This window comes from Mixophyes fleayi, chromosome 11, assembly GCF_038048845.1.
Source record: "Mixophyes fleayi isolate aMixFle1 chromosome 11, aMixFle1.hap1, whole genome shotgun sequence".
NCBI classification, from domain to species: Eukaryota; Metazoa; Chordata; class Amphibia; order Anura; family Limnodynastidae; genus Mixophyes; species Mixophyes fleayi.
In genome coordinates, this window is record NC_134412.1 from 11,309,846 (window position 1) to 11,337,092 (window position 27,247).

A 27,247-nucleotide genomic window follows, 5' to 3' on the forward strand; every position below is an offset into this window, starting at 1 on the left:
GGGGGACATTAACTGTGCCTGTGGGGTTGCATTCACTGTGAATGCAGGGGGGAGGGGAACATTTACTGTGATGAGGGAGTGGGGGAAATGTACTGTGAGGAGGGATAGGGGGCGCATGTATGGCGAAGAGGGAGAGGGGCCCATGTATGTGGAGGGGGGCCCTGCCAGATTAATTAGTACTGGGCTCCACAGTTTCTGATAGCAGCTCTGCTTACACCTGACCTGTAGCTGGTGCAAGCGATGTAACACGTACCTTAGAGATGGCCAAATCTTAACTAGTACGCTGCTGCGCACTCAAGCTTGGTATGCCCTTAATGTAAATTGACTGCATGCATACGTCCCTTCCCCTCCCAATTCTGCAGATGTAATCGTAGCCTTTCGTAAGTGTCCTTTGCGCTCAAACATGAAATGCACACACTGGCGTTATCTGGCGTATAGTTAGTTTTAGCTCATGTGCAGAGCATTTACTTTCCTTGATGAATCAGGCCCAGAAAATGTATGGAAGAGTGTAAGTAGCCTGGAACCAACTGGAAGTTCCATAAAACATTGTTTCAATACTGTGAAGTCAGCTTCCAAGTATTTACAACATAATAATAATATCGAAAAATATATTGCTTGTATTAGCACTAAAAAAATCCCAGGACCCTAGCTTTTTAGACAAACAATTTTATTTATCAATTATCACCAGATTTCAGTGTTAAGTATCATGTCTTAAAAAATGCTTTTTACAGTGATAACAGATTTAACTCTTTGACGATTTATCAAATTTGCATTGTGGCTATCCAGGCAAAATATATCTACCTAGAGATGACTTTTGCTGCAAGCTTAATGCTTTTAAAAATGTGTTCTGTTCCTTGGCCTGAAAGGGCTGATAGCATTTCAGCACCTTGGACAGTAGCGGTAACTGAGAAATATAGTGCTCGATGCAGGATTGGGTTAGCACAAATTGTGCATAGATATAACCTACACGACAGACCCGCTGGCACAGAAGTGAACAATATGTCCCATGTTGTCTTCCCCTGGGGACCTATGCCATTTTTGGCTGCTTTTACATACACTATACTATGCTGTCTGCTGAAGTCTCTGTTCTAAATAGCTGTAAAGGGTGATTTAGAAATCTGTGTCCAGTGTCCACAGCATGCGAGAAGCAGTCCACAGCTTGGCAGTGCAGGTGTCTCTCCAAACAGGTGTCCGAGAAACCACAATGACTCTCCTGGTTATCTAATACGGGAGGAGAGAGAGGGGCAATGGGGCATCACCTGGCACTGTAGGGAGGGCACAGACTGACAGAGCAACTGGGATGTAGTCGAGGCTGTTACTGGTGATGGAAATTTAGCAATGGGTGAGCTTGGGCTTGACATCAGTATGGGCCTTATGGTGGGGATTGTGGGCGAAGAATGGAGTAAATCTAGGGTGTAACCAGGTTTAATAGAAGTGGGTTAGGTGTGTAAGGTAGAGTGGAGAGGGATAGAAGCATCATCATCATCATCATCATCATCACCATTTATTTATATAGCGCCACTAATTCCGTAGCGCTGTACAGAGAACTCATTCACATCAGTCACTGCCCCATTGGACCTTACAGTCTAAATTCCATAACACACACAGACACACACAGACAGACAGACAGAGACTAGGGTCAATTTATGTTAGCAGCAAATTAACCTACAAGTATGTTTTTGGAGTGTGGGAGGAAACCGGAGCACCCGGAGTAAACCCACGCAAACACAGGCAGAACATACAAACTCCACACAGATAAGGCCATGGTCGGGAATCTAACTCATGACCCCAGTGCTGTGAGGGAGAAGTGCTAACCACTGAGCCACTGCTGTTCCCAATTGTTCTGTAACCGATAGCAACCCGACATTTGCTTTCATTTTCTAAACTATACTAGTAAAATGGTATTAATCTGATCGGCTGCCTTAGGATACATTATCTGTTTTAGCACTGTTCCTTGTGCGCTGTTGTCTATAAATTTCCCCCACTGAGATAAAGGAGACAGGCAGAGAGTGGAGAGAGAAGGGCATAAGGAGAGAAATCAATTCATATTGAGGCACTGTAACCAGGCGGAAAGCTTGTGTGTGGCCATTTCTCTATTCCCGCAATCTGTCATTAGCATGCGATAAGCCTGCCTGTCCTTTGCACTTACTTTCTGCAGAGGAAAAGCCGTAGCATGCACTGGTGTTACAGTAAACAAGAGAGATTAGATGCCGTGGCCTGGTTGTTGATTGCTGGAAGAATCCTGTGTGAGCCTGCGGAGCAGAGAACGGGATACAATCATGTGTATAATATGGTGGGTGGAGCTGTGATTGGTAATGGAAAACAGAGACTATCCGGAGCTAGTGCCGGATCCTGTACGCAGGAGGGATAAATTGAGATTAACAATGACTGCTACTCACAAAGACAGCGAAGCTGGTATCTGACAATACTGAGAGAGGATGAGAAATGACTGCACAAAAAGCTGTGTATTCAGGGGAAGTGGATGGTGCTGTGTAACGGGTGGCAACGGACAATGATATCACAACTGGAAGGGTTTACAGCTCGGCTTAGTAGCCCTCTGGATCTGAAGATTGTAATAGTCCTATTCACTGTCTGTTAAAGAGAAAGCTGCAGACTAAAGTGGCTACAAAGGCAGGTTTATAAAAGGACCTTTCCACAGCCAACACTGCAGAAGATTCTCCCGCTCAGGAGACTGAAGTCGTCCTGGAGGATGAGGGTGTAAAGTTGGACCCCCGCTGATGGGGTTTGGTTTTAACCATTTGGGCTCTCTGCCCCAAAGAGACCAATCCATGGTGGTCCTGTGCAGGGGGAGAGAGAGTGGCTATTCCCTATCTGGAGGGCTATTTAAGAAGAAACTCTAAGGAAACCAGATCTACAAATAGCAAAATCACCCACCCACCGATTCGCAGCAATGACCCATTTTTGAGGTCTTTACCCAGTGGCAGAACTACAGGGGGTGCAGCCATTATGGAACCTGGAGGTGACTGGGGCATAGCAATATCTCATCGCTACACATTCAAGGTCCCAGCTCCATCTGAGCTCCATCTAATGCCACTGACTCAGTAGTGCACTTTTACACCCATACTCCTGGGAGGAATGGGCTGACGGCCAGACAGTTGTACAACAGTGTGCAATGAGATATGCCCCTCATGCATCAGCAGAGTCATGTGATAACTCACCTGTGGGGTGGGAAATACTTAGTGATGCCAAGGTGGGGGGTGAGTGAGGACTTTCTGAGCAAGCACTAATAATACATCCCTAAATACAAAACAAGAGAGAGAAATAGATGCATGGCAATTGTCAAGCAAACCGAGTTGCGTGTGGGATGGCACGGAAGACGCCATTTTGCAGAGATGCGAAGTTCCGGCGTTACAAACTCCCAGCTCCACTTTTACACAGGCGTTCCGCAGAAGACCATTGTATTTGTAAATTGACATTTTGCTCTATAAATAGAGCTGGGGTGTCAATGGTTAATTCATTCTGTTGTGTGATTTTGTTTGGGTGGAGTAGGACTGAGAACATTTAAGGCCAAATTTCGGCACAGAAATGGGCAAAATTGTACGACCAAATGCAGAACCAGGCGAATATTTTAACGATCAGTTTTAAAAAAAATTAATGAAAACCCACACATTTATATTTAGTGTTTTGGCAATGATTCCAAACTGCCAGGTCTCCACACAGACACATGGCCTAATGTGACGCTCACTGAATAGCAATGGTCCTGTGCTTACATTTCTGATGGCCAAAAAGCATATCTTGGCCGTGGATAGACAAAGCCGCTAGCTGCCCATTAAATGAGATAGGCAGTCTAAATAGCTTTCTAGCAGCCTGAAGATTCAGCTTCTACATGCATGTGGTAAAGGGCTCCCTCCCTTCCTCTAACATTCCCACCCGCAGGATAAACATGATTCCGAGCAGAACAGCGGCACAGAGCCCTAAATCCAAGACTGTCCCACTAAAACCGGGACAGTTGGGAGGTATGAAAATGGAGTTATTGGTTCTTTTTGGGGTCAGCAAAAATGTATTTTATAAAGCCAAATATGACAATGCGAGACTATTAACCTGAAGAGGGATCTGATTTTCAGGCCTCCTAATGCATTTAATCTGGAATTCCTTCTATTTCCCCACTGCAGAAAGAGTTATTCTTGCTTGCTGTTTCCTTGATGCTGTGGCCTTTGCGCCAAACAGACATTGAACAGACCACGTGATACAGTCGGTTGTTGAATGTCTATAAAACACAAACACCACAATACTTATTCTTAGCCATCATTATCCTTCCTCTGCAGAAAAGGTCGGTTAAACTGCTCCCGATTGTCACTATTCTACACGGAGCTCAGACAATCGCTGCATTCTACGGAACCTGGCCGATTCACGCTCCAGAAAAGAAATTCTATTGTGTGCATTGTACAAAGTGTATATTCTCCACCTAAACGGTTCACAAAAGAAGTTGCAATGAAAGCGTTAATGATAACTACAAAGAATCTTAAAATAAATGGGAAAGCCTCCTGTGTTCTTGGCCCACATCTAGCTGGCTCCCCTCACTTCCTGGCATGCCTCTTGCTCCATACATCAAAGTCAGCGGCCTGGGATGATGTATACGTTTAATGCATTACGCTAATACATCAAGAGAGCGATGGCTGGCTGATAATGTATGAATGTAATGCATCACACCGCTGCTGTCTGTATCCTGATGTATGCTCCTAGCACCCCTCTGTCTTTGCTGGGGAATCACTATTTATGAGAGCCTTACTATACCGCCCATGCTACACATCCATTACTGTACTCAATTCATCTATATGTGTCTCTTGTCCAGATCCACCCTGACTGTGTGTTTGGCATCGATGCCAAATCCAGCTCTGAATATGTTCCCGTATTAACTAGGTTCTTTACCCATTACCCATAATCCATTGCTACCAAACTACAGCTAATCTCGACATAAGCATCATCCTGTATGAGTATAGAACTACATCCTACACTGTCTATCGAGAACACAGCTACGTACACATAATATGTTATGCCATACCACAGTTCTGTACACAAAGAAGTGTGGCGGTATATGTACTATTAATCCAGAAAGCTACACATCTGTAACACGTTGGATAACAATATACAACAACAATCCTACATTCATCCACAACACTGTCCTGTAAACACAACTCTGTGGTCATCTGGCGTTCTTCTTGAACACACCTCCATTCATACAACTTGTGCTAATCCAGAACACTCGGAGCCAGATTCATAATGGCGCGCGTTCCGAGCACAACCCGCATTCCAGACTATACGCTCGTATTTAGGCTTTGAGTATGCCTCAATATAGCAAGTCACGGAACTCAACATGGCGTGTGCTTTTGAAATAGGGGGGAGGTCTGCTGTGCTCTGCTACACTGGAGGCAGCAGGGTGCATTCAATATTTATATGGATACATTTATTAGAATGTTGTTAATGTCTACTGAGCATAAATCACATTTTTACAGTTGCTCCCGATTGCAAACACATGTTATACCATGCATACAAGACAATCATCACTAATGATCAAGAATTAGACTAGCCCTGTAGCTGGAGCGAGAGATACGGCACAAAAACAAGTCATTTTCAAATGCTGAGAGAGTGCGCTTGAGTTTGGCACACCCCTACTCTAAATTCACTACGGTAAAACGCCCCTTCCTCACCAAGTTCACTCCCCAAAATTGTAGTTTGTAGTAACTCTCTTTTGAGCTCACAGGCGTGCGGAACAGGGCTACATTCACAGACATTTTGTGCCATTGCCAGGCAAGCACAATGAATTTGCGTACGATACTCGCACAATAAGACTCTCCTCTGGTGTACACACTATCAAGCGTTCTCTTAAAACCCACCGCTTCAGACAAACTTATAATATTCCTCAACCGCCCCCTTAACCTCACTAGATTACACTATTACCACTCGTGTCACAATTTCACACAAGACAACTACCCCCTACATTGTTGTGTGACGGGATCATTTAGCTTACAAATCACTTTTACCTTTGCAGTCTGGCTGGACCGAAATGCAAAATGTAGACTTAACCTCATGTGTTTGACTCCCATTGTCCCATAGATTGTAATCTTGCGAGCAAGGCTTTCTCACCTCTTTGTCTGTTTTACCCAGTTTGTTTCTTACTGTATTTGTCCCCAATTGTAAAGTGCTATGGAATATGTTGGCACTATATAAATAAATGATGATGATGATGATATGCTCAAAATCAGCAGATACAGGCTTCAATAAATCAGGCAGACGTTGTACTATTGCAGAACTCATTCTGTATTCTGTATCTGTACTATTCTGTACTATTCTGTATTCACACCTCCTGTGCTAATCCTGGAAACAGCCCCCTACAGACAAGGTTATCTGCTAAAATATAGATAATGTTCTGAATATGCAAAGTCCTGTATATGTTGTAAGCCAGATGTATGCCTTGTACTGCTTGAAGAGTTTGTGTTGCTAATATCCCATACTAGACAGCATCACAGCTGCACACAGCCAGCATATTGTTCTAAATCCAAACATATTGTAAACAGAACAATATCCTCTATTAATCCAGAATCCAGATGTGCAAACAATATGCCAAAGATTTATACTATTCAGATGTGATTCACATATTCAGAATAGAAATAATGCACAAACATAGGTCAGGATTAAATGTCATCGCTACTCTGTACTATAATCATTACACCTATCCAACATGACCTGACCACTGGACATGATCAGAATACAATTCTATTACACTCTACAGACATAGGACCCTACATCCCCAACATGACCTGACCACTGGACATGATCATAATACAATTCAATTACACTGTATACAGACATAGGACACTACACCCCCAACATGACCTGACCACTGGACATGATCATAATACAATTCTATTACACTGTATACAGACACAGGGCACTACACCCCAACATGACCTGACCACTGGAAATGATCATAATACATTTCTATTACCATATATATATATATATATATATATATATATATATATATATATATATATATATATATATATATATATATATACACACACACACAGTATGTCCTATATAGACATAGGATATGATAACACAAATATATTACATCTAAAATGTCCATATTTGACAAATTTTAACTGATCCACAATGCACTATAAGAACATATACTAGGAGCTCTGTAAACTTATTTTAAAAAACAAAAACCAACATTGCTATGGACCAACAAATCCAGTGACCAAATCTTCAAATTGTGGCGCTCTCAGAGAAATCAGTGATAGCTGTACCGTTCCTATGACTTTATAAGCTGCTCTCTATGAATGACGTGCATTGTGTGCTTTTAAAGTGTGTAATGTAACACCACGCTGTTTATACAATGATAGTATGTGTGTACATCTTATCCTACATTATGCGTCAATAATATCTGGGCCTATGTATGTCCAACAATAATTCCCATCACCAGCCATCGGTGAGTTGCCGATATTCAGAATATTAAGCTGGTCTAATCAGTACTTTAGTACATCTTTGGAAGTCATGGATTTTTATAACCATCTACAAGCATTCGTATTAGAAATTTAAAGATGGTAACGTGCACTGGGGTCATGAGTTTGATTCCGAACCACGGCCCTATTTGTGTAGTATGTATGTCCCTGTGTTTGTGTGGCTTCCTGTAGATGCTTTGATTTCTTCCTAAAGCCCAAAAACATCCTGGTAGGTTAAACAGACCCTTGTGGGTGTGTGGTAGGGAATTTAGATTGCAAGCTCCAATGGGTCAGGGACTTGTGAATGACTATATAACCTATGTTAAGTGGTGTCACTATATAAATAAACAACAATAATAAGAACAATCCTGTGGACATACTAGCTCTGTACGGTCCCCAAGAAAAACTATTTTTGTGAGCTTCAATGTTCTGCAAAAACCGCACCAGTGCTCTCTGTCCGCGTAATAACTTTTCAACCATGAATACTCCAGACATGTGCCTATAAATGTAATTTGTGATGATGCCCCTAAGTTATAAAAGTTGAAACAAATGATACTTACTTTTGAACTTTCTCAATACAAGCCAATACTCCAGCCATTGTCTCCTAGACACTGAATACTGTAAATGAGCATTGGATATACAGTCCCCACGAGCACCAGGTAACCTTACCTTTCAGCTGCTTCCAGGTGACGGTCGGTTCAGGTTTTCCCACTGCCAGACACATGAGGTTGACGTTGCTGCCCTCGTTAACAGTGATATTGGAGGAGATGTTAACTATTTTGGCTGGCACTAGGAAAAAAATAAATAAAATACAATCGTTGACGTTTAGTACAAGACATTTTTGTGCTTAGGAACATTCAGAAAATTAACAGACTCATTGCAGCTTATTGACATCTCTTACAGTAAGGTGTTTATAGACAACGATACAAATGTACACATTGGGTCGAGTAGTTTGTAGGCATTTTCTTGCGTAAGATACTGTTTACGTTTTGTACATATACGGCACAACCGCGTGCTTAAGTAGTTTTGTATCGCCTTCGCCTGGCCAGGAGGAATAGGGGTAGTGAGTGGAGGACTGAGGGTGGGCGAGAAAATCTAAACTGAGTACAGCAAGGGTGTGTTATATAAATATACTAAATATATATAAAAAATATATACAATACATATAATAAACTGAAAAAAGTTAATTATAATAGACACATATCAGGTAGCTTTTCTGATAGAGAATGCACTCCTAGCAACGTTTTTGCGGTATACTTTATAGAATACTTTCTGTCTCACAGAAGGGATAGATTTACTGAAATGTTTAAAAAGAAAAGGTGGAGGCGTTACCCATGCCTGTAGCGACCAATCAGATTCCAGCGATCATTTATCTAGTACATAAGATTCTCAAAAAAGTTTAATTTCTTCGCCCTAATAAATAGCTTCTTTCCAGAGAAGGTTAATATCAGATTCTTAATCTATAGAAATATTGCTTCATTTTATCCACATATGTATAGATGGCAACAATGAAACATTTTTTTCTTTTTTATCTATTTTTCTTCTTCTTTTTCTAATACAAAAAATAACCTGCACATTATGAATAACAGTATTTTACTTTTATTACAATGTTGTACCTCTGACATACAGAAATAAACAACAGAATGTTGTTTGCTTTTGAAAAACGTTTATAACATTTATACACAAAACACTATATTACTTTTATTGCTATTTTCATATTGCATAATAAATGCCTTATAAAATATATACAAGAGACAAGGCAACAAAGCAAAACAGCAGGATACTTTAACAGAGAAAGCTTTAGTGCTGTAACATCATTTTTTGTTCCAAAACTCACTTTCTAGTCCAGTTTTGTTTGCACTAGTTTTAAAATAAGTTTTCAAAGTGTTATCATGCTACCACCGGGGCTAAATCTTTAATTTACCAAGTCAATTTGGCAATAAAAGAGTTAAATATAGAGGCTTGGATGGGGTGTTATCATGGCAGGCGTCTGTCTCTGCGGTGGTCGGCATTTCAGGACTGTACGAAAAAGAGAGAAACTATCCCCATTGGATTCATAATTGCTCCGGTAATGAGATCTCTCGCTCTCCCCCTTCCTATTCCCTTAGCACTTAAACTTGATGTCTGTGGTTGTGGTAGAGCCCGTTGAGTTCTCCGACATCATGCTCCGGATTGGGAGGCCATTATAAAAAGTCGGTTGGATCCTGTAGACTCTACCCCGGGAAAAAAATTAAACCTCAAAAGGGGAATGACGAACCGCAAAATATTTGCAAATGCACTTAATTGGTCGACCTCCAGCAGAACAAAGAGCAAGCCCGTGTTACGGTTTTTGCTACTCCTGGGAAAATGCTCTACATGACCCGTCCCACAAATGGTACATCAAGCCTGCTACTGGGTTAGCACACCCCCGACTTTGGAGCAATCAGGGCAAACCATGAAAAGAGGCAGGACCATGTCACCTTGGGGGCGTGGTCACATCACAATGGAGGCGTGGTCACATCACATTGGGAACTTGGTCAAACCCGCTGGGGATTGGCTAGCACTTCTGGAATGTTAACCCCGCCCCTTACCTCCCTCCGTTCATCTCAATGCACTCATTTATCGCCGCGCACATCCGTGGGACAAAGGTGTCTGCGGGTGGGACACCGGAACCCACCGAAATCAGGACAGTTTGAGAGATTTGCTTTATTACCATCCTTTTGATCAATTGCAAATTTTATTTTTTCTCTCTCCTCAACTAATGCTCAGTTAGCCTAATTCATGCCTTAAATATATCATGAGAGTGAGGTAAATTCGGGGGGTAAATGTATCAAGCTGAGAGTTTCCAGTTTGAAAAGTGGAAATGTTGCCCATAGCAACCAATCGGATTCTAGCTTCCATTTTACAGAATGTTCTAAATAAATGATAGCTAGAATCTGATTGGTTGCTATAGGCAACACTTTTTCAAACCCGCTAGAAACTCTCAGCTTTATACATTTATCCCCTGGAATGTCTTTATTATATGTGTCAGCATTGTATATTTGAAGGTTTCCTTATTCATGTGTGTCTACCCCGTATATGTTCCATCCCAGGCCTTTCTCAAAAATGATATTTTTGCATATGAGTAAAAAAATGAGGCTCACAAAGCACTTAGCTTGCATCTAATCATCATGATCCCCAATCTACCAGCTTCTCCCCTCAAAATACGCAAATATTTGCATCTGAGCAGATGCCGCAATAATGGGCGGCAAATCCCTGTGCTCCTCCATATAAACATCTGCTTCCTTTGCGCTGCAGGCCTTAGGTTTACACGCCTGTAAATGACCCCGCCTGTTTCATTTTTAAGAATATTATAATAATACAACATAGGGCTTTGGACTATAGCAATGTGTCTGCTGGTTTTGTCATCCCATTGGAACTACCACACATCTACCGACATCCTAAATGAAACTGAGCCAACAAATCTTGTAAAAATGGAAATTTCATATGAAATGTACTGTAGAATGTTAAGTGCGCTTATTAAGTACTATTTTATTTTTTGCGGCCGTTAAACCAATATCCACAAAGTCCTAGCCTTTAAGGTCACTATTTTGCCTTAAGTAGACTGCCATTCAGCTATTTAATGCAGACAAAAGTGGTTGTCGCTGCCCCTCCCTTTCTCCATATGCCACAAGGAAGATTACAATCACATGGTCTAAGATGCGAAACCACATCTTTTTGTTATTCAATGGAGGAATATACAAGACTTCAGTTAAATAGGCGATATCAATATTTTTTAAATATAGCTATTAACAATATTTCCAAAAGAAGACCATCAAAGGAGATTTCAGTCAATGGAACCTTCATTGTTATTAATGGGTTAATCGTACTCCAAGAGAGTCATGCAATAAACCAGAGTGAATGATCATCTAACAAGTTGTTCCCAGTGGTGGAAAGCTTTTAGGTCTACCTCCTACTTTTCTACCCATTCCAAAAATTCTCCGCTGAGCTCCATTGGGTACATTATTTCCCAACCAGCCTTCAATGTTCCTCTCCGTGCTTTTGGGGAAGTAACTATTAAGAGAATTGGATGCCAGTCATAGAGTAAGGTGGATAGGTAGGCTGGATACACACTACAGCAAATTTTTCCTGATGCGATATCGTTAACGATTTTACCAACGACTGAAAGTCCCGATCAGCAGCCGATTCATGTGTACACACTAAACACGTTTTACATGATTTACCGTCAGATCTGTGCTCTTCATCTGTCATAACCATCGGCTGAAAAGATGGTGACTCTGCACACTCCATAGAGATCTATGGACACTGCCGATCCTGAGTGCGTACATACTGCAGGATTGGAACCACATCGTTCCATCGCTGAACGAGATTTGTCGCTCAGTTTACAAATCAAACGAGACGATACGATGTGCTTTGGAACGTTAATCGTTTATCGTTGAAGCGTCCACTCAAATGTGATATCGTCCCGAACGGTTGTTTATCGTGTAATTGGCCCGATTGTTGGCTGAAAATCCTATTGTTTGTACCCACTCTAAGGCTTTATAGAGAACTGTATGGCCTTGGTGTTTTCTAGGATTAGTTCATAAATTGATAGTGATGTCAGACCTCTATTGAGAAGAGAGTGTTGTCAGGGCTTTTAGCCAACATGAAAGACACTATAGTCTATCTCTGAGTGGTAACAACTGGCTGCACCTCTTGCTAATACAAGGGCTGTTTGTTATTGCCTGTTAAATTAATCATATGAGAGCCATTATATGAGAGCATTACCTTGCCCCTATTAATTGGCAAAAAATTTGGGGTGGCTGTTAATGCTGTGTCTACTTCTGTTTAGACTGAAACTTCCTGCTTGAAAAGCTAAGAACGGAGAAAACCTAAGACTAAAGATGTGTGATGGGCTCTCGTGGAAATATGGTAGTAGTCAATGGGCAATTCTGTGATCGAGCTTCTGATTAAAGAGCTGTCCTGATGTTCAAGAAAAGAAAACACAGCGCAGTTCCCTCTCCTCTGAATCACATTTAAACACTTTTTCTTTCAAGTCTAGTTACACTTTAAGGTCACAGTCACACGTTAAGTGGGGGTGGAACAGAACGGAAGCTGCGCCGTTCCATCCACATCAGAAAGGAGTCACGCAACGGCTATACATGTGGGGGATTCAGCAGGAAACAAACTGCTGACATCTTTGCAAAGTTTGGACTGTTTGTTTTAGTTAACTTTGTTTTTCTTTGCTTTTCTTTGTTGGTTTCTGCTGAATTGGGCCCTTCCACAGACTCGTTCCAAAAAAACACCGTCAGGCTGTAATTATCCCCCGTCCCACAATAGAAAGGCTTTCAGAGCCCTGACAATACCGCTGATTGTAAGAGAGAAGGGGGGGAGGGTTGTGAGTTTTGTGACTGACAGCTTCTCTCCCACAAATCCAGATGGGGCCCACACTCAAACACAATGACATCCATTATGAAGCTGGCCAAATTAAAAAGCCGCCTCGCTATTGGCTGCAGCGATTCCACTCTGCACGTGTCACTGCAGCACAACAGACTAGCAGGAGCCGAGGGCAGAAAGCTGTTTATAAAGGGGCAACTACAGTATTTAAACATTAGGCTGATACTTTCCAACAGACTAATAGATGTGAGCGTTCCTGACAATAACAAGTCCCTACATTAACTCCGGTTCATGTGCCTGCCTTCACATATGGGCTACTTTTCTCATTTCCCTACATACAATAGGTGATTTTGTGGCTTTCATTCTGCATTATTTTTACGGGAAACAAGCAAAGCTTCTAGTTAGAATCTTGCACAAAATGAATTTAGCCGTGGAACATGAGGTTTCACCGCGGTGCAGTGTTTTCCCGCCATGCAATGTCCGTGTTCCGTTTTTACGTCTTCATTCCACAGAACAACGTCTCCGTGCTGTATTTGTAAATTCCACATCTCCCAATATTCTATAATTACATAGAGGTGGAATGATCATGGTGTCAATGTAATCTGCTCTGTTGCGTGGAAACAAAATTAGAGGGGACTTTCGGGCTGATCAAAAATGATAGTGGACATTCCACTGGCAAATATTTCATGGAACAGTTTTGACAATTTCTCTCTTCATTAACTTTTAATTTACATTTTACATTTCACCATAATATTTCGATAATGTGAAAGAAGAAATTTTTGGACAGTTCTCTAGCTGGGCATTCCTGCCACGTAGCTCTTAGCACAACCCTACCTCTACAAAAAGCATCAGTCTACCCCATCTGACACAGTATCGAGGAGTGTGGAATCAATGCTACATTTCCTGTCCAATTGCATGTCAAATTCACTACACACCTCCATTCCCAGCATGTTGAATTTACTGTCCAGCTATGGTAATAGCTCTCTCTTCATTTCATTAGGTGGTGGGTAAATCTGTACAGTTAATTGTAGTAAGTACAGGGGGGGGGACTACACGGGAGGGGCTAGCTACAAAGAGAAGAGATGTTCAATATTAGGCAACCCCTTTAATTATAGAAGTCGTAACAGTTATGGTCACATAATAGCGTCACACAGAGTGGTTAGGGAGCGTTTCCTGGTGATTAGAGTATTGAATAGACTGATTCACCATGCCATATTATGGTTGGTAGTGACACACAGCTAGTAAACCATGTTGGACTGCAACAAAAATATACAATAAAGAGAGCTTACAAAATGCAAAACATGCACCTACTAAGGGTGTATGCCATTTGTGTCTATAGTTGTGCAAATAAACACATTTTTCTGGGAAGCACATTGATTTGCAACCCAATTGCCGGCATCTGTTATGTCTTCTAATGGAAAGAGGTAGGTGGATGTTTTGTTCCTTACGGAGTGTCGACTAGTCACAAGAAACCACCTGGTTATGAAACCCCATGCAAAAACGAGATTTAATTTTGCAGAACGAGAACATTTAAATGTGGTTTACAGGTGGTGAAACATTCCCTGTTTATTGGGTGAACACAGAGTATCTTGGTCTTTACTATCAATGGGCACCTCTTTCTCCTCCCAGGCACACTTTATACAATTAAACACACAAAAAGCCACAAGACAATAATACATACAGCGCCAATTTTCACACACATATATGAGACTATAGAAGTAGTTTAGGAGAAAAGTGTAAGACAATCAAAGTAATAAATTGATTGTTAGTGGAGATAGGCAAATGGATTTTGGCTGATTCTGAAATCTGACCAAACGTCGCAAATGATTTTGTCACTCGTCCCAAAGGCTTCCTGAATAAATTATGCTCACTGGAGGATCCAGCCAATCAGAGTGCATGGAACTTAAAGGAGCCAATCAGCAAGCAGCATCATGTGTCACTTGTCTGTAGCCTCATAACAGGAGCCCCTCGGACATTCTAAATTGATTGTACTAGGGTAAAACGACTGCGGATGAGCTTGCAGAATAATAGACACTACTGCAGAAAGACAATAAATATTCTGCAGTAGCTCTAAAATACAGACTCTGTATCACTCTCTTTAGTTAGTGCGACTCATTCCCCCCGGTGTGCTCTGCAGAGTGACTTGTAATTCTCTGACTCATTATTGGACTTAACTGCCAATTCAGGGAACCTTTGATAATAACTAAAAGCAACAACCCATAATTACACTTTTTTTTACATCATAAATGAATGTTTAGCGGCTCCAACCCACAACACCTTTCCTGTCTGGAGCGAAAGGCAGAAATATGATCCGTTCCTCCTTACTCATAATTCTGGACACAAATGTGATAATTTAGCGCACAGTCTTGAAAGGGGGAACTTGGCTATAAAGCACAGATAACATGCACATTTTAGAAGGCTGCTCGCCGCTGACCTGCCAGAGGTTTTGAGTTACTCTAATTATTATGTAATTATCGTTGCTGCCCTGTTTGCTGTACAGTTTATATTTACACCAGATAAATGGATCATATGAGTGCTGGTGAACAGTTTGGTGGCATTGAAGACAAAGGTTTTGAGGTTAAATAGAAATTATTAAGGATTGAGGTTAAATGAAATTATTAAGGTATTGAGGTTAAATAGAAATTGTTAAGGTATTGAGGTTAAATAGAAATTATTAACATTTTACCTTGTACAATGAGATAGGCCTGCGTGGTGTGTGGCTTATCCTGTGTCTGATAAGAGCAGGTATAAAGACCCTCGTCTGCCACGTCCAGGTAGGTTATTAAGATGCTGAACTCGGTGTTGTTGTAGTTCAGTAGCTTGACTCGGGGATCGATGGACCATTTGTCATTGCCTGCGTACAGAATGTTGGATCGGTTGAGCCATGCCACTCGTGTCACTTGGTCATCGATGGAACAACTGTGAAAGGAAAAAAAAACACGGTCAAAATGCGGTTGTTTATGTAACCTCAGTGAAACGATGGAAAGGGTTGGGGAGAATTTTAGGCTACTTCCTGCAGATAATATGCAAATAAGTCATTCTCATTCAGATAAACAAAGCTTTAACTGTTGAATATTCAGAGTATGCCACAGGTCAGTGCTGAGACAGAATCCCCCTCTCCACAAAAATACATAGACAGACTGTTTCACCCTCATTGGAGATCATCAGGGTATTGGTGTTCTGCACAGCATTTGAAGCACAATAAGGACAACCACCCTGAAATGATGAAACTGTTTAGGGTGTTTTGCTAGGACAATATGAGTACTCAAGACATTATACAGAACAATGCTGTAACCTAATTATTACCTACAGTCAGCCTGTTTCATCCTTAATGGGGTTTGTCAGCTTGTCATGTTCTAAATACCCAGTGGGTAGCATTCATTTAAAAACTACAGTAAGGCTGTCCTTGCGGAATTGCAAGCTGATCCAGACTTGAACGCAGACCCAGATACGCTTTTTACAGCCATATTTTTTTCAACCAGCCTCAGGTCCGCTGCTGATGATGATGATGATCGCTAGCACTAGGTAACTGCTTCTGACTGGCACATTGTGAGTTAACCATTGAAGCCGCCAGCTGCCTTTCATCATTGATTGGGCAGCACAGTGGCTCAGTGGTTGGCATTGCTGCCTCACAGCCCTGGGGTCATGAGTTTGATTCCCGACCATGGCCTTATCTGTGTGGAGTTTCTATGTTCTCCCGTGTTTGCGTGGGTTTCCTGCGGGTGCTCTGGTTTCCTCCCACACGCCAAAAACATACTAGTAGGTTAATTGGCTGCTAGTCTCTTTGTCTCTGTCTCTGTGTGTGTTAGGGAATTTAGACTGTAAGCCCCAATGGGGCAGGGACTGATGTGAATGAGTTCTCTGTACAGCACTGCGGAATTAGTGGTGCTATATAAATAAATGGTGATGATGATAATATATTATAGGATTTTCGTGCTTTAATTTGTATGGTTATCTGTGCAGTATTATATGAAACCTAATAACGAATGTTTATCCCCTATGAAAATGTTTACAAAGTTTTATTGTGCTTACCACCAGGATCTGTGGGTGTAAATATGCCTCAAACAAACCTGGCTATAGATCTATAGCTGGATATATCTTGATATGCATCCGACACTTTTTTTTTTTAAATGAGCATTTTTGTGCCTTAAATTGCCCCCAAATTGCGTTCAGTTCCCCACATTGCTACAGAAATAATATCACAATATCTGGAATATTATTAACTCTCAAAATTACAGAAGAAAGATCAACCCACAAAAAAGGGCTTACAATTTACAGTATTTAAAAGATAAAAAAAAAGTTATATTTTGCAATAACTGGTAAGTACCGCATATGAACTTATAAATTTATTCGATCGCTAGCACCCTACTATGGTATCATTACAGCACCATGATTAATATGTAACTCATCATATGCTATAATTAATTATCATTTTTTTGTCATTATATTGGTCTTCCATGCTGTTCATCCCAATTTTTTAAGATCTATTTTCTGAAATAATAACAGCTTCACCGCTTAACAGCAAGTTCCCAAAGGTCACTTCTCAACTTTATCTCCATCAAACTTTGGTATGTAACCGTCACCGGGGCTCTTGTGATAGAAGGTTAAATTGTCAGAGCCTACACAGGCTTCATTGACAGACGTATCTCCGCTATCTCTTTTTTTGTACAATATAATACTATACATAGCTTTCCAACTGTGATATCATGTCCCTGTTACAAAGACATCTCTACACAGATTCCACATTTAGAGCACTTGGTATGAAGTCATATCCAATAGCCCCATTATTTCTTTGTTTGAATAGGTCTTTCTACAACCTCTATAGGCTCCTAGAGCTCTTTCATCCAAAACATAGTAGCCTCCGCCAAACTTCAAGGGTCAAAGGCCTGTAAGGAATTTCAGATTATGTCTGATTGATGCACTGGGACATATCTGGTTCTCTCTGATATTTGAGGATATGAGGAATGGCATAAAGTAAACATGCTTAGATCAAGCGGCGTGATGACGTTAGCCAACGAAACGTTAGAATCTGATCCATGAGTATCATTCATACGTGTAAACGTTCTCTTGCCGTTATTTTGAGTGCAAGCTCTGTCTGTTACATTTTATGTACTATGGCTTATTGGTGAAGAGAGCAGAAATCAAGAGTGGATGCATATAGGAGAACGCACAATTAATAGAGATGCTCATTGAACCCCATGAACTGGTTTTGGCTTTGGTTTTGGATTTGGATTAGCTTCGTGTTTTGGTTTTGGATTTTTTAGAAAAAAATCCTAAAATATGCTAAAATCACATAATTTTGCTCCTTTTTTGTTCCTACATTATTATTAACCTCAATAACACTAATTTCAAGTCATTTGCGGTCAATTTAGACCACCTCACGGGTCACAATATTATTTTCATACACTTTCGGACAAATACTGCAGAGACCTGGCTGGATGGTAAGCGACAGAGCAATGACACAAACACACGGCAGTTCCTAGCACATCTAGGAAACATTGGCACACAGCAGTGGCAGAAAAGAAAAATGGGAGTCCGCCCTCTCTCCCACCCCTCACTATGTTGGATCTTAAAAAGGAATTCAAAACTCGTGAGATCCGGGATCCGACAACATCACAATGACAATTTGCCTCGTTTTCAATTCCGAGGGCGCGCAACGGTACCGAGCCAATCTGTGTTCGGTTCTTGAGGAACCGAGCCTGAGCATCTGCAACAATTAGGCATATTCTCACAAGTTCACATAGACAGCCTCTCCGAGCCAGCTCAGGGTTTACCTGCATGGCCATAGTGACCGTGGGACTGTATTTAACTTTGATGTTGCCCTAAGAATTTTACCCTAAGTTAGTAATTGTACATTCAACCTGGTCAGAGTTCTCTGTGGAACATCCAATCCTTCATTATTCTTTACGAGAAGGAGAGGTGGTTGTTAAAGACCACGTAGCAAATAAGGGAAATAAAAAATAAAAAAAAAGGAAATCAGATTCATTTTAAAGTTTTTTTGTGCCTCCTTTTGAACAGTACTGACCTAGACAAGTGCCTAGATTGTCTATATACAGTTCTATGTGCTGGCGTAAGGGATGTACATGAAATGGTTGTGAAAGTACTGCTGTTACCAACTCCAAGTTGTTGCAACTTTCAGGTCCATTGTTCAATCAAAATATTAAAAAAACTTTCTTTCTTTTCCAGGAACAATAGAGAAGTTTCTGAATATATCAACTGCCTTCAATAAAGCGAAAAAGGCGAATTCAACAAGGAACATCTGAAACAGATATGAATTTATTCTGTTGCTACAAATTCCTCGTCAGCATGTCTCCCCGGCTATGTCCCTAACAGTTATCAATTACAGTTCGCATTTCAATATATAGCCAGCGATCTATTTGGTTTTTTTTTTAAAACCGAAGCCATATTTTAAAGGACATGTTCTTCGATCTACATGAGTCTTCAACTGAGGGTAAAAAAACCAAGTTACACAAGCAGGTGCCTAAGAGAGAACATTTTGTAGGCTGTCTTGAGAGTGCTCCTTTGGGAGGAATACCTTTTCTTATAATGATACTCCCCTGATAAGACACCACAGCATCAACATGTCAGGATTGATCTGGATTGCCGCCCGTGGAGAGATCATAATGTAGTTATGATGACTGTGAGACGGACACATAAATCAGCAGAGGGAGAATGCTGCTAACCCTTCCACCGCCTGAGTGCTGTTATTACTAAAGTCAATTACAATCGTCCCGACCTTTAGCCAAGGAGTCACTCTAGCCACTATGGCAATTTTTTTTTGTTTATTTTTGAAAGGGGATTCTTTTTCTAAGTACGGGGATGGCAGCAACCTGCATTTCTCAACATATTGTGGAACCTCAAGTCTCATAATACCCTGGAGAACATATCGGGACTTGCAACTCTACAACAGATGAAGAGGCATAAGTTGCCTATCTTTGGCCAAACAACGGACCTAAAGTAGCAAATTGGTTTTCAAACACAGATCTGAGGGGAGTTCGGGGGTCGAGCATCCTAATTTGCTATAAACGGGAGCAGGATTGCTGTCCAAAACTGGATAACCCCTTTGACATATAAACCCAGAGAAAAAGAATAGATAGGGAGAATTGCATTCAGTATGCAGACTATGAGAAATTATTTGCAATAATATTGGAAAATAAAGACCTTTACAGGGATAGAAATTCCCAGTGTCAAAACTTTAAAGCCTGGGGCAGTCCAGGGCAATTAGGGAGGGCTAGTAAGCATGAATCTGTTCTAGAGCGTCAAAGCTTTAAACAACAGAGTTTACGTACAGAGACGTGTTTATCGTCAAGGTCAAATACAGTGATGTCAAGGTCACAGTTCGTGAGAGCCTGCCTTAAAGTTGTAGTGAGTATTACATGAATACAATAATGCAGAGTTATATTTCTACTCCATAAAGGGCGCATATAGACACGTGGAACCAAAATAGGAGAACATAATGATACTGACAGAATTTTTAAATTCACAAAGATAGCAGGTGGAGAAGCAGTGTAAGGCGCACAAATGCACAGGACGGATTAGTTTAATGGGGTGGCGGGTTTAAGAAAGCATGTTAAGGGAGGTGATCCCAGTTTTATGGGAGAGTCCACAGGGTAGAGCAGCCCATCCAGGCGTACAGGTGCATAACAAAAGCATTTTGCGCTCTTTGTCCAGGACACTTTGCAAATGACCTCCGATGTGTCTTTGACTGACAAGAGATCGGCTCGCTTAGTAATGAAAGTGAATACAAACATATGTCTTCATTTAAATACTTTGAGTTGGACGCAAGCTCCGTTTTTTAGAATAAATATACGCATTTAGGTTCTGTGCATCCGCCTGATAAAATGCGTATGTCTGCATCTGTATTAATATTTTTTGCATATACCTGACTTGCGCCTCCTTGTTCCTGGAGAGGTAAAACAGGGTAGGGAAGGGGCGTGCCAGAATAGACAGATTACAGTAAATACGTGTTCAATTAATTTGCAAGATTGAAGCAACCGCAGATAGACCTGTCTCTTACAGGTCCTCGACCCCTGCAGCATAGATCCTAGCTGCGTTTCTAGTTGGTGGAAACTCTTGTAGTAGATTAGGTATCATTGAGCAATACCCACAGCTTCTTTGCTTCATTCCTCATTTTCCTCAACCAAACTGACCTCAGACAGATATTATACTGCTCACAATATACCAGCATCACTGCTGTCACAGAGTTTTGTCACAAAACACAGCTGTGATTGCTTTCCTGTCTTTCATTTAAAAAAATATCACACAATTAAACCAAAAAGCGGTATACCAAATATAATTACTGAAGTACTTGACTTCTTTGTCAAAAACTACTGCAACATACGGATATTAGTCATCACCTCTGAATTCAGTGTCATATGGACACAGAACAATGCCTCAGTAATGTCTCTAGAAACTGGTGAATTGATGAAATGCATTATGAAGATATCAAGAGCACAAAATGGCTGCCCCCGTTGTGTTCAGTAGGTTTTCATATGTGTCATCTGACCCCCAATTTGTGTTTTAGTTCACCCCATCGGCACCAAAGGACAGCAAATCAACTCCTGCATCCACTCTCCCAGCTGACAAACAGGACAAGCATTATTAATGCAGAGATGTCATGAAATGCGTCCATTCGGCAAGTTGTTCAACATCATGTTTCTTTGTTATCGACCCCTGGAAGGTCATGTCAAGCATCTGTCAAAGCAAAGAAAATGTGTGTTCTGCTCCCACAGGCTGTACGTTTTCAGATGCTGTTTCATTTCTAACTGACTGATGCAAATGAATCAGAAATATGGGGCTTTCATTAAAAAGAAGATGAGAGGGACGGAGGTCAGAAGACAATTTGGAGGAAATTGTGAGGGCGAAGGTTGAGAAAAGCAGAAAGGATAACAGAGGGAAGGAATTGGGCCGAGGGAATATAAACTCCCTGGTTGTAAAAGATAAAGAAATATTGAGCCTGGCAAGAGTTAATATTATAGTGTTTTTTGTTATGGTTGACCAGTCAATCAGTAAGGGTGTTCGCTGGGGAGGGCTTATAAGGATAGGATTAGTTTAGTTTCAGTTTAGTTTCACTCTCTTGCCTTTGGAAATTTACAAGTCCACCTAGGCCCTGATTTTATTGTGTTCACTGCATTGTTGTTCAGTGTGCATTATTCTTCCTGAGAGGTCTTGGTGGCAGAAAAGCTTGCCAATCAGCAGCCATAATGACATATTCAGGTGGCGGTCGGGCAGGGCCAGATTAAAGGCCACATGGGCCTGGGTCTGAAAATTATAAAGGGCTTATTGCAGTAGATCCCAAAGTTTCTCAGTTCGAGTCACCCTTAGGGTCTCCATAATTTTTTCAAGGCACCCATGAGTCAAAATAATTACCAAGTAGTTCCCCACCTTGCTTACCACAGGCCCTAGCCGCGGCACCCCTGTGAGATCACCGCGGCACCCCAGGGAGCCATGGCGCACAGTTTGGGAACCACTGGCCTATTGTGATAAGTGCCATCCCACCGGAGGTGTGGCCAGTGATGTGTGGGTTTGACCAGCAGTGTATGGGCATGGCCAGTGATGTATGGGTGTGGCCAGCGGTGTATGGGCGTGGCCAGCACCATGGAGGGCATAGCTTGCATTTCCCTTCATCCAGCTACATCTGGATCACACATCTTGTATGTAAAGGGGAAAAGTGAAGAGACGTCCCAGCTGTCCCTCATGCCGGGACAAGCTCCTGGTTAATCAGAATAGTCCTCTAAACTCAGGACTATCCTGATGGAGTCATGATAGTTAAGAGGTAAACGTATGTTATTTTATTGAACATTGAAGACAAAAATACAAACAATGGTTGATTATTTATATTTATAAAGTTCTATTACAGAAACATGCATGAAAAATGCTAATTTTCAGGTTTTTAATATTGAACAAGGTACAGGGTGCTGAACACGTAAGAAACCCCCCCCCCCCCAAAAAAAAAACTTGAATCGATGTGTAAATATAAAAAAATAAACTGTTTATTGTATGTATCTATATTGATCCTAATGTATAAACATTCACTGTCCACCTTATTAGATATACCTGAAAACCTGCTAGTTAATGCAAATATCTAATCAGCCAATCATGTGGCAGAAACTCAATGCATAAGAGCATGCAGACATCCGGGGCTGGGAGCAGGGGGACATCTGCTCCCCGGGCTGGTCCCATAGTGGGCTACCTTGGTCTGGGTCACCTGCATTTTTTTCCTTTAAAATGTTCCTAATAGACTGCTGAGTCGAGTCTTCTCCCCTGGGCTAAGATTTGATAAGCCGTCCCCTGGCAGACATGGTCAAAAAGTACAATTGTAGTTCAGACCAAACACCAGAATGGAGAAGAAATGTGATCTAAGTGACTTTTACTGTGGAATGATTGTTGGTGCCATACGGGTCATTTTAGTGCCTCAGAATCTGCTGATCTCTTGGGATTTTGAGACACAACAGTCTCAGAGTTTACAGAGAACGGTGCTCAACACCAGACCCGCAATTCTGTGGGTGGAAACTCCTTGTTAATGAGAGACGTCATAAGAGAATGGCCAGCTGACAGGATGGCGAGTTACTCACATGTGCATTATTGACTTGGGGAAGAGATGGCACCAGGATGCACTAGGGGAAGAAGGCAGTGAGATACTCTGGGCAATGTTCTGCTGGGAAACCTTGGGTCATGAAAGTCATGTGAATCTTACTTTGACTTGTACCACCTAACGAAACATTGTTGCAGACCAAGCTCACCCCTTCATGTCAATGGTATTCCCTGATGGCAGTGGCCTCTTTCAGCAGGATAATGTGCCCTGCCACACTGCAAAAATTATTCATTAATTGCTTGAGGAACATGACAAAGAGTTTAAGGTGTTGAATTTGTCTATCGTTGTACCGACTGTTCTTCCTATTCAACTCAGTAAACTGTGCCTGAGACAGCCATATCTCTGCTGGGGATTGGAGAGCTACTAGCTGAGTAGCAGAAAGGAGTAAGATAACACTGTCCAGGGTTGAATACGCAGGCAGTAGTAGAGGCTCTGAATTGATTTTGCAGGTAAACTTCCTTTTAGTATCTTGGATGTTGCACTAGTCTCTGCGGACATTGAGAAGCTAGTTTCATTGATGGCATTGAGAAAAGATTCTTTACTAACATAAGAAACGAGCAGGGTTGGTGGACTAGTAGCTTGGTGCTCTACCAACAGCAATAGAAGAGTTCTTGGCTTGAGTCCTAAGGCAGGTTTCAATTGTAGGCATTTTATAGTTTCACCATGCTGGTTGATAACATTGATAAAAATACATGAGCTGGCCCAGCAAGCCACTGCCAGTGATGGTGAAGTCCCAGCATTGAATCATTTTAGTACTTAGGATATTGCACATGCTTAGTGACATTTAGAAAAGTCTTACCTCCTAAGATACTGTGCTAAGTCATTGGACTCACACATGTGCTCTACTAATAGAGATGTTGAAGTTCTGGTTTATGTTCCCATTCTGTTAGTGTTACTGTCTGATGGATGTTGCTCTAAGCTGGTTGATGACATTGAGCATAATCTCCCCCCCCTTACCTATCAAACAAACTGGCTCTGTAGATTTGTGTCCAGATTCTCCGTTCACATGTACTGGTGGAGACCCTGGTTGGAACCCCAAGACAGGCTTCTTTTAACTACCTTTCTGTAACTTTTGTACCTAGGATTTTATAGCTGGCTTATTGAAGACATTGAGAAAAATCTACCCCACTTGCTTAACACCATATGTTGGCTCAGATGGCTAGAAGCCAGGTGCTCACCTGACATTAGATGGCTGATGTCCTGGTTCAGGTCTCACTTTGTACATTGGTTGGTGCACCTCACTGTGATATTTAGAAGAGTCTTCCTACTTACCTATAGGATGGTCTCGCGTTATTCAGATTGAGGGCATAAGTTAGTGGGCAAGCAGTATAGTGCTCAACTAACAGCAGAGTTCATATCAATATTGAGAAAAGAGTAGACTAGTGGCAAGTTAAAATGTAAGAAAGAGTTGTCTTTTCATACATTTGCTGTTGCACTTTTGGACACAACAGCCATGTTTATTAAAGAATGGTAGACAAACACATCATAACTACAAGGAGAGAACCCAAGTAACCAGCCCCCCTGAGCAGGCTAATGACATAGGAAAGACCATCAAGCCTGTCTGGGAATTCAAAACTGGACCTCCACCATCACAGTCAGCAATCTGACTACTAGTCAACTGAGCCAGTACATGATATACACAGCAGTGAGATTTTTATCAATACTATCAAGGGGCCCAGAGGAGAATCAAAGACGCTGTAAATGTTACCTGGTTGCGGATTCAAACCAGGAAGGCCATATAAACTGTAAACAGATCTCCTATCTATTGGGCCACCAAGCTAGAACATGGGCCTCTACTACGACTGTCCATGGGCACATTACTACTCTAAACTGAGCTAAAATATACTTGTCTCGATGTCTCCAGCCTGCTGCAACATTCAATTTACTAAAATAAAACCAGACAGGGAATTCAGATCAGAGCTTCCTCTATCACTGCAAGTAAAAAACCTGGCTTCTAGCCTCCTGAGCCATTTCTTCTTTAAACAAGGTGAGAGACATTTCTCACTGTCTTCAATCAGTAACTTTGTATCAGGAATGGGCCATGTTTCTAAACTACAAGTCCAAGCAAACTCAATAATCCTCTGTTTGGCCATCAGTGGAGAGAGTCCAGCCACAACTGGAGTCCTTTCTTTGAGTGCAAAAGACTTTGGCATCTGATTATCTCAAGGACTATAGGAAGGGGAAGGTGACAAGTGATATGTGGAATGATGATGATGATTTTGGCGTGGCTCACCTCTCCAACAGACAAATCGCGGCTGGGGGCAGTTTGTGGTAGTGGTTAAAGAGGGGGCAGTTACTGAGAGAGACACATATATAAGTTAGGTGCAATGAACTTATAACCAAGTTAGATACAAACCTGAAAATATCTTGCTGAGTGATGAATGTCAGATATTACTCTATAAGATAGACACAAAGGGTCTGATTCATTTAGGATTGTAAATGCCAATACATGCTGTATTTTCCATAAAATCGTTCTGCGCATGCCCAGAAACAAGCCATATACCAGAGAGCACAGCAGCATCTAATTCATCTTTGAGTGCAAAGGACCCTTACAGTAATAAAACAATACTTGGTAATACATACAGACAGAGATTTAGAAAGGGCCCTGCTCACAAGCTTTTAATTTATGGGACAATGGTTTGATACACATGGGTAAGTGCTGCAACATATTGCATATTTATCCACCTAGAATGCAAAGGTTAAAAAGAATTTAGTGGGCTGTATGCTCATTAACAAAACAATGTTGGTCAGAGGGTTGCTGTCTTGTGTTAGCAGTGTAGAGGGTGGTAATAGGGTAACCTAGGGAGATTAAGAGGGTGGTTGTGGAATATTATAAGCTTGCCCGAAGAGGTTGGTTTTCAGAGAACGCTTGAAGGTTTAACAATTAGGGGAAAGTCTTATTGTGTGAGGGAGTGAACTCCACAAAAGCGGTGTAGCCCGAAAAAAGTCCTGTAACCGGGAAAGTGAGGATGTGATGAGAGTGGAAGAGAGTTGCAGATCTTGTGCAGAACGAAGCTGTCAAGTTGGGAGATATTTTGAGACAAGTGAGGAGATGTATGTTGGTGCAATTTTGTCGATGGCCTTGTATGTTAGTAGAGGAATTTAATATTGGATTCGTTGAAAAACAGGCAGCCAATGTAGAGTCTGACAGAGTGGCTCAGCAGAGGAAGAAGCAAAACCAATCTAGCCACTGTGTGCAAAATAGATTGTAGGGGCTTGAGTCTGATTTTGGGAAGACCAATAAGGAGGGAATTGCCATTATAGATATTGAGGCCTTAGAGGGGCTTCAAAAACATTAACTTGCTGAACTTGCAATCCTAATGACAAACACCAGGGGGTGACATGACTTCCTGAACATGCCCAGGGAAGTAATGGAGGACAGGAACCTAAATACTAGCCCTGGGGTTGCTTGCTGGACATAAAGGAATGTTTGCTGGACAAAGACCTATATATTAGGTATATGATTGACATGGGGCTGTGCAATAATCATGGTGCTGTATATAGAGGGTATAGAGAATTTATGTTGTGGGCCTCTGACTGCATGTGCTGTATATAGTAACACTGGACTATATTATACGCTGGACAGTTGGAGCATTTTCGCAGATGAAACTCTTTAACCGCAATTCCCATTCATTGCTGTGTATCACTTAAGAAGCTTCTGAGTGCCTCAACTTTCTGATTAGAAAGGACGTCATTCTAAGACGCTTGTATGACAACAGCTTTATCTTGCCCAAGTGTCTGATGTTCCCATGCATGGAGAGGTGTTCTATGTCTGAATACACGTTCCCTGCCCCAACAGCAAGCTGTCCCTCAAAATAGCTCTCAACTG

At 41.5% G+C, this 27,247-nt stretch overlaps 1 protein-coding gene across 1 annotated transcript in view; it reads right to left on the minus strand.

Annotated features, from left to right (window-relative positions):
- IGLON5 (IgLON family member 5) overlaps positions 1–27,247 on the minus strand; it is a 275,347-nt gene that overhangs the window by 30,406 nt on the left and 217,694 nt on the right. Inside the window, exons 3-4 of the mRNA XM_075191097.1 lie at positions 15,511–15,743; positions 8,139–8,258 (exon numbers count right to left, since the gene is read on the minus strand). Coding sequence (XP_075047198.1) covers positions 8,139–8,258; positions 15,511–15,743 — 353 coding nt within the window. The remainder of the gene's footprint in view (positions 1–8,138; positions 8,259–15,510; positions 15,744–27,247) is intronic.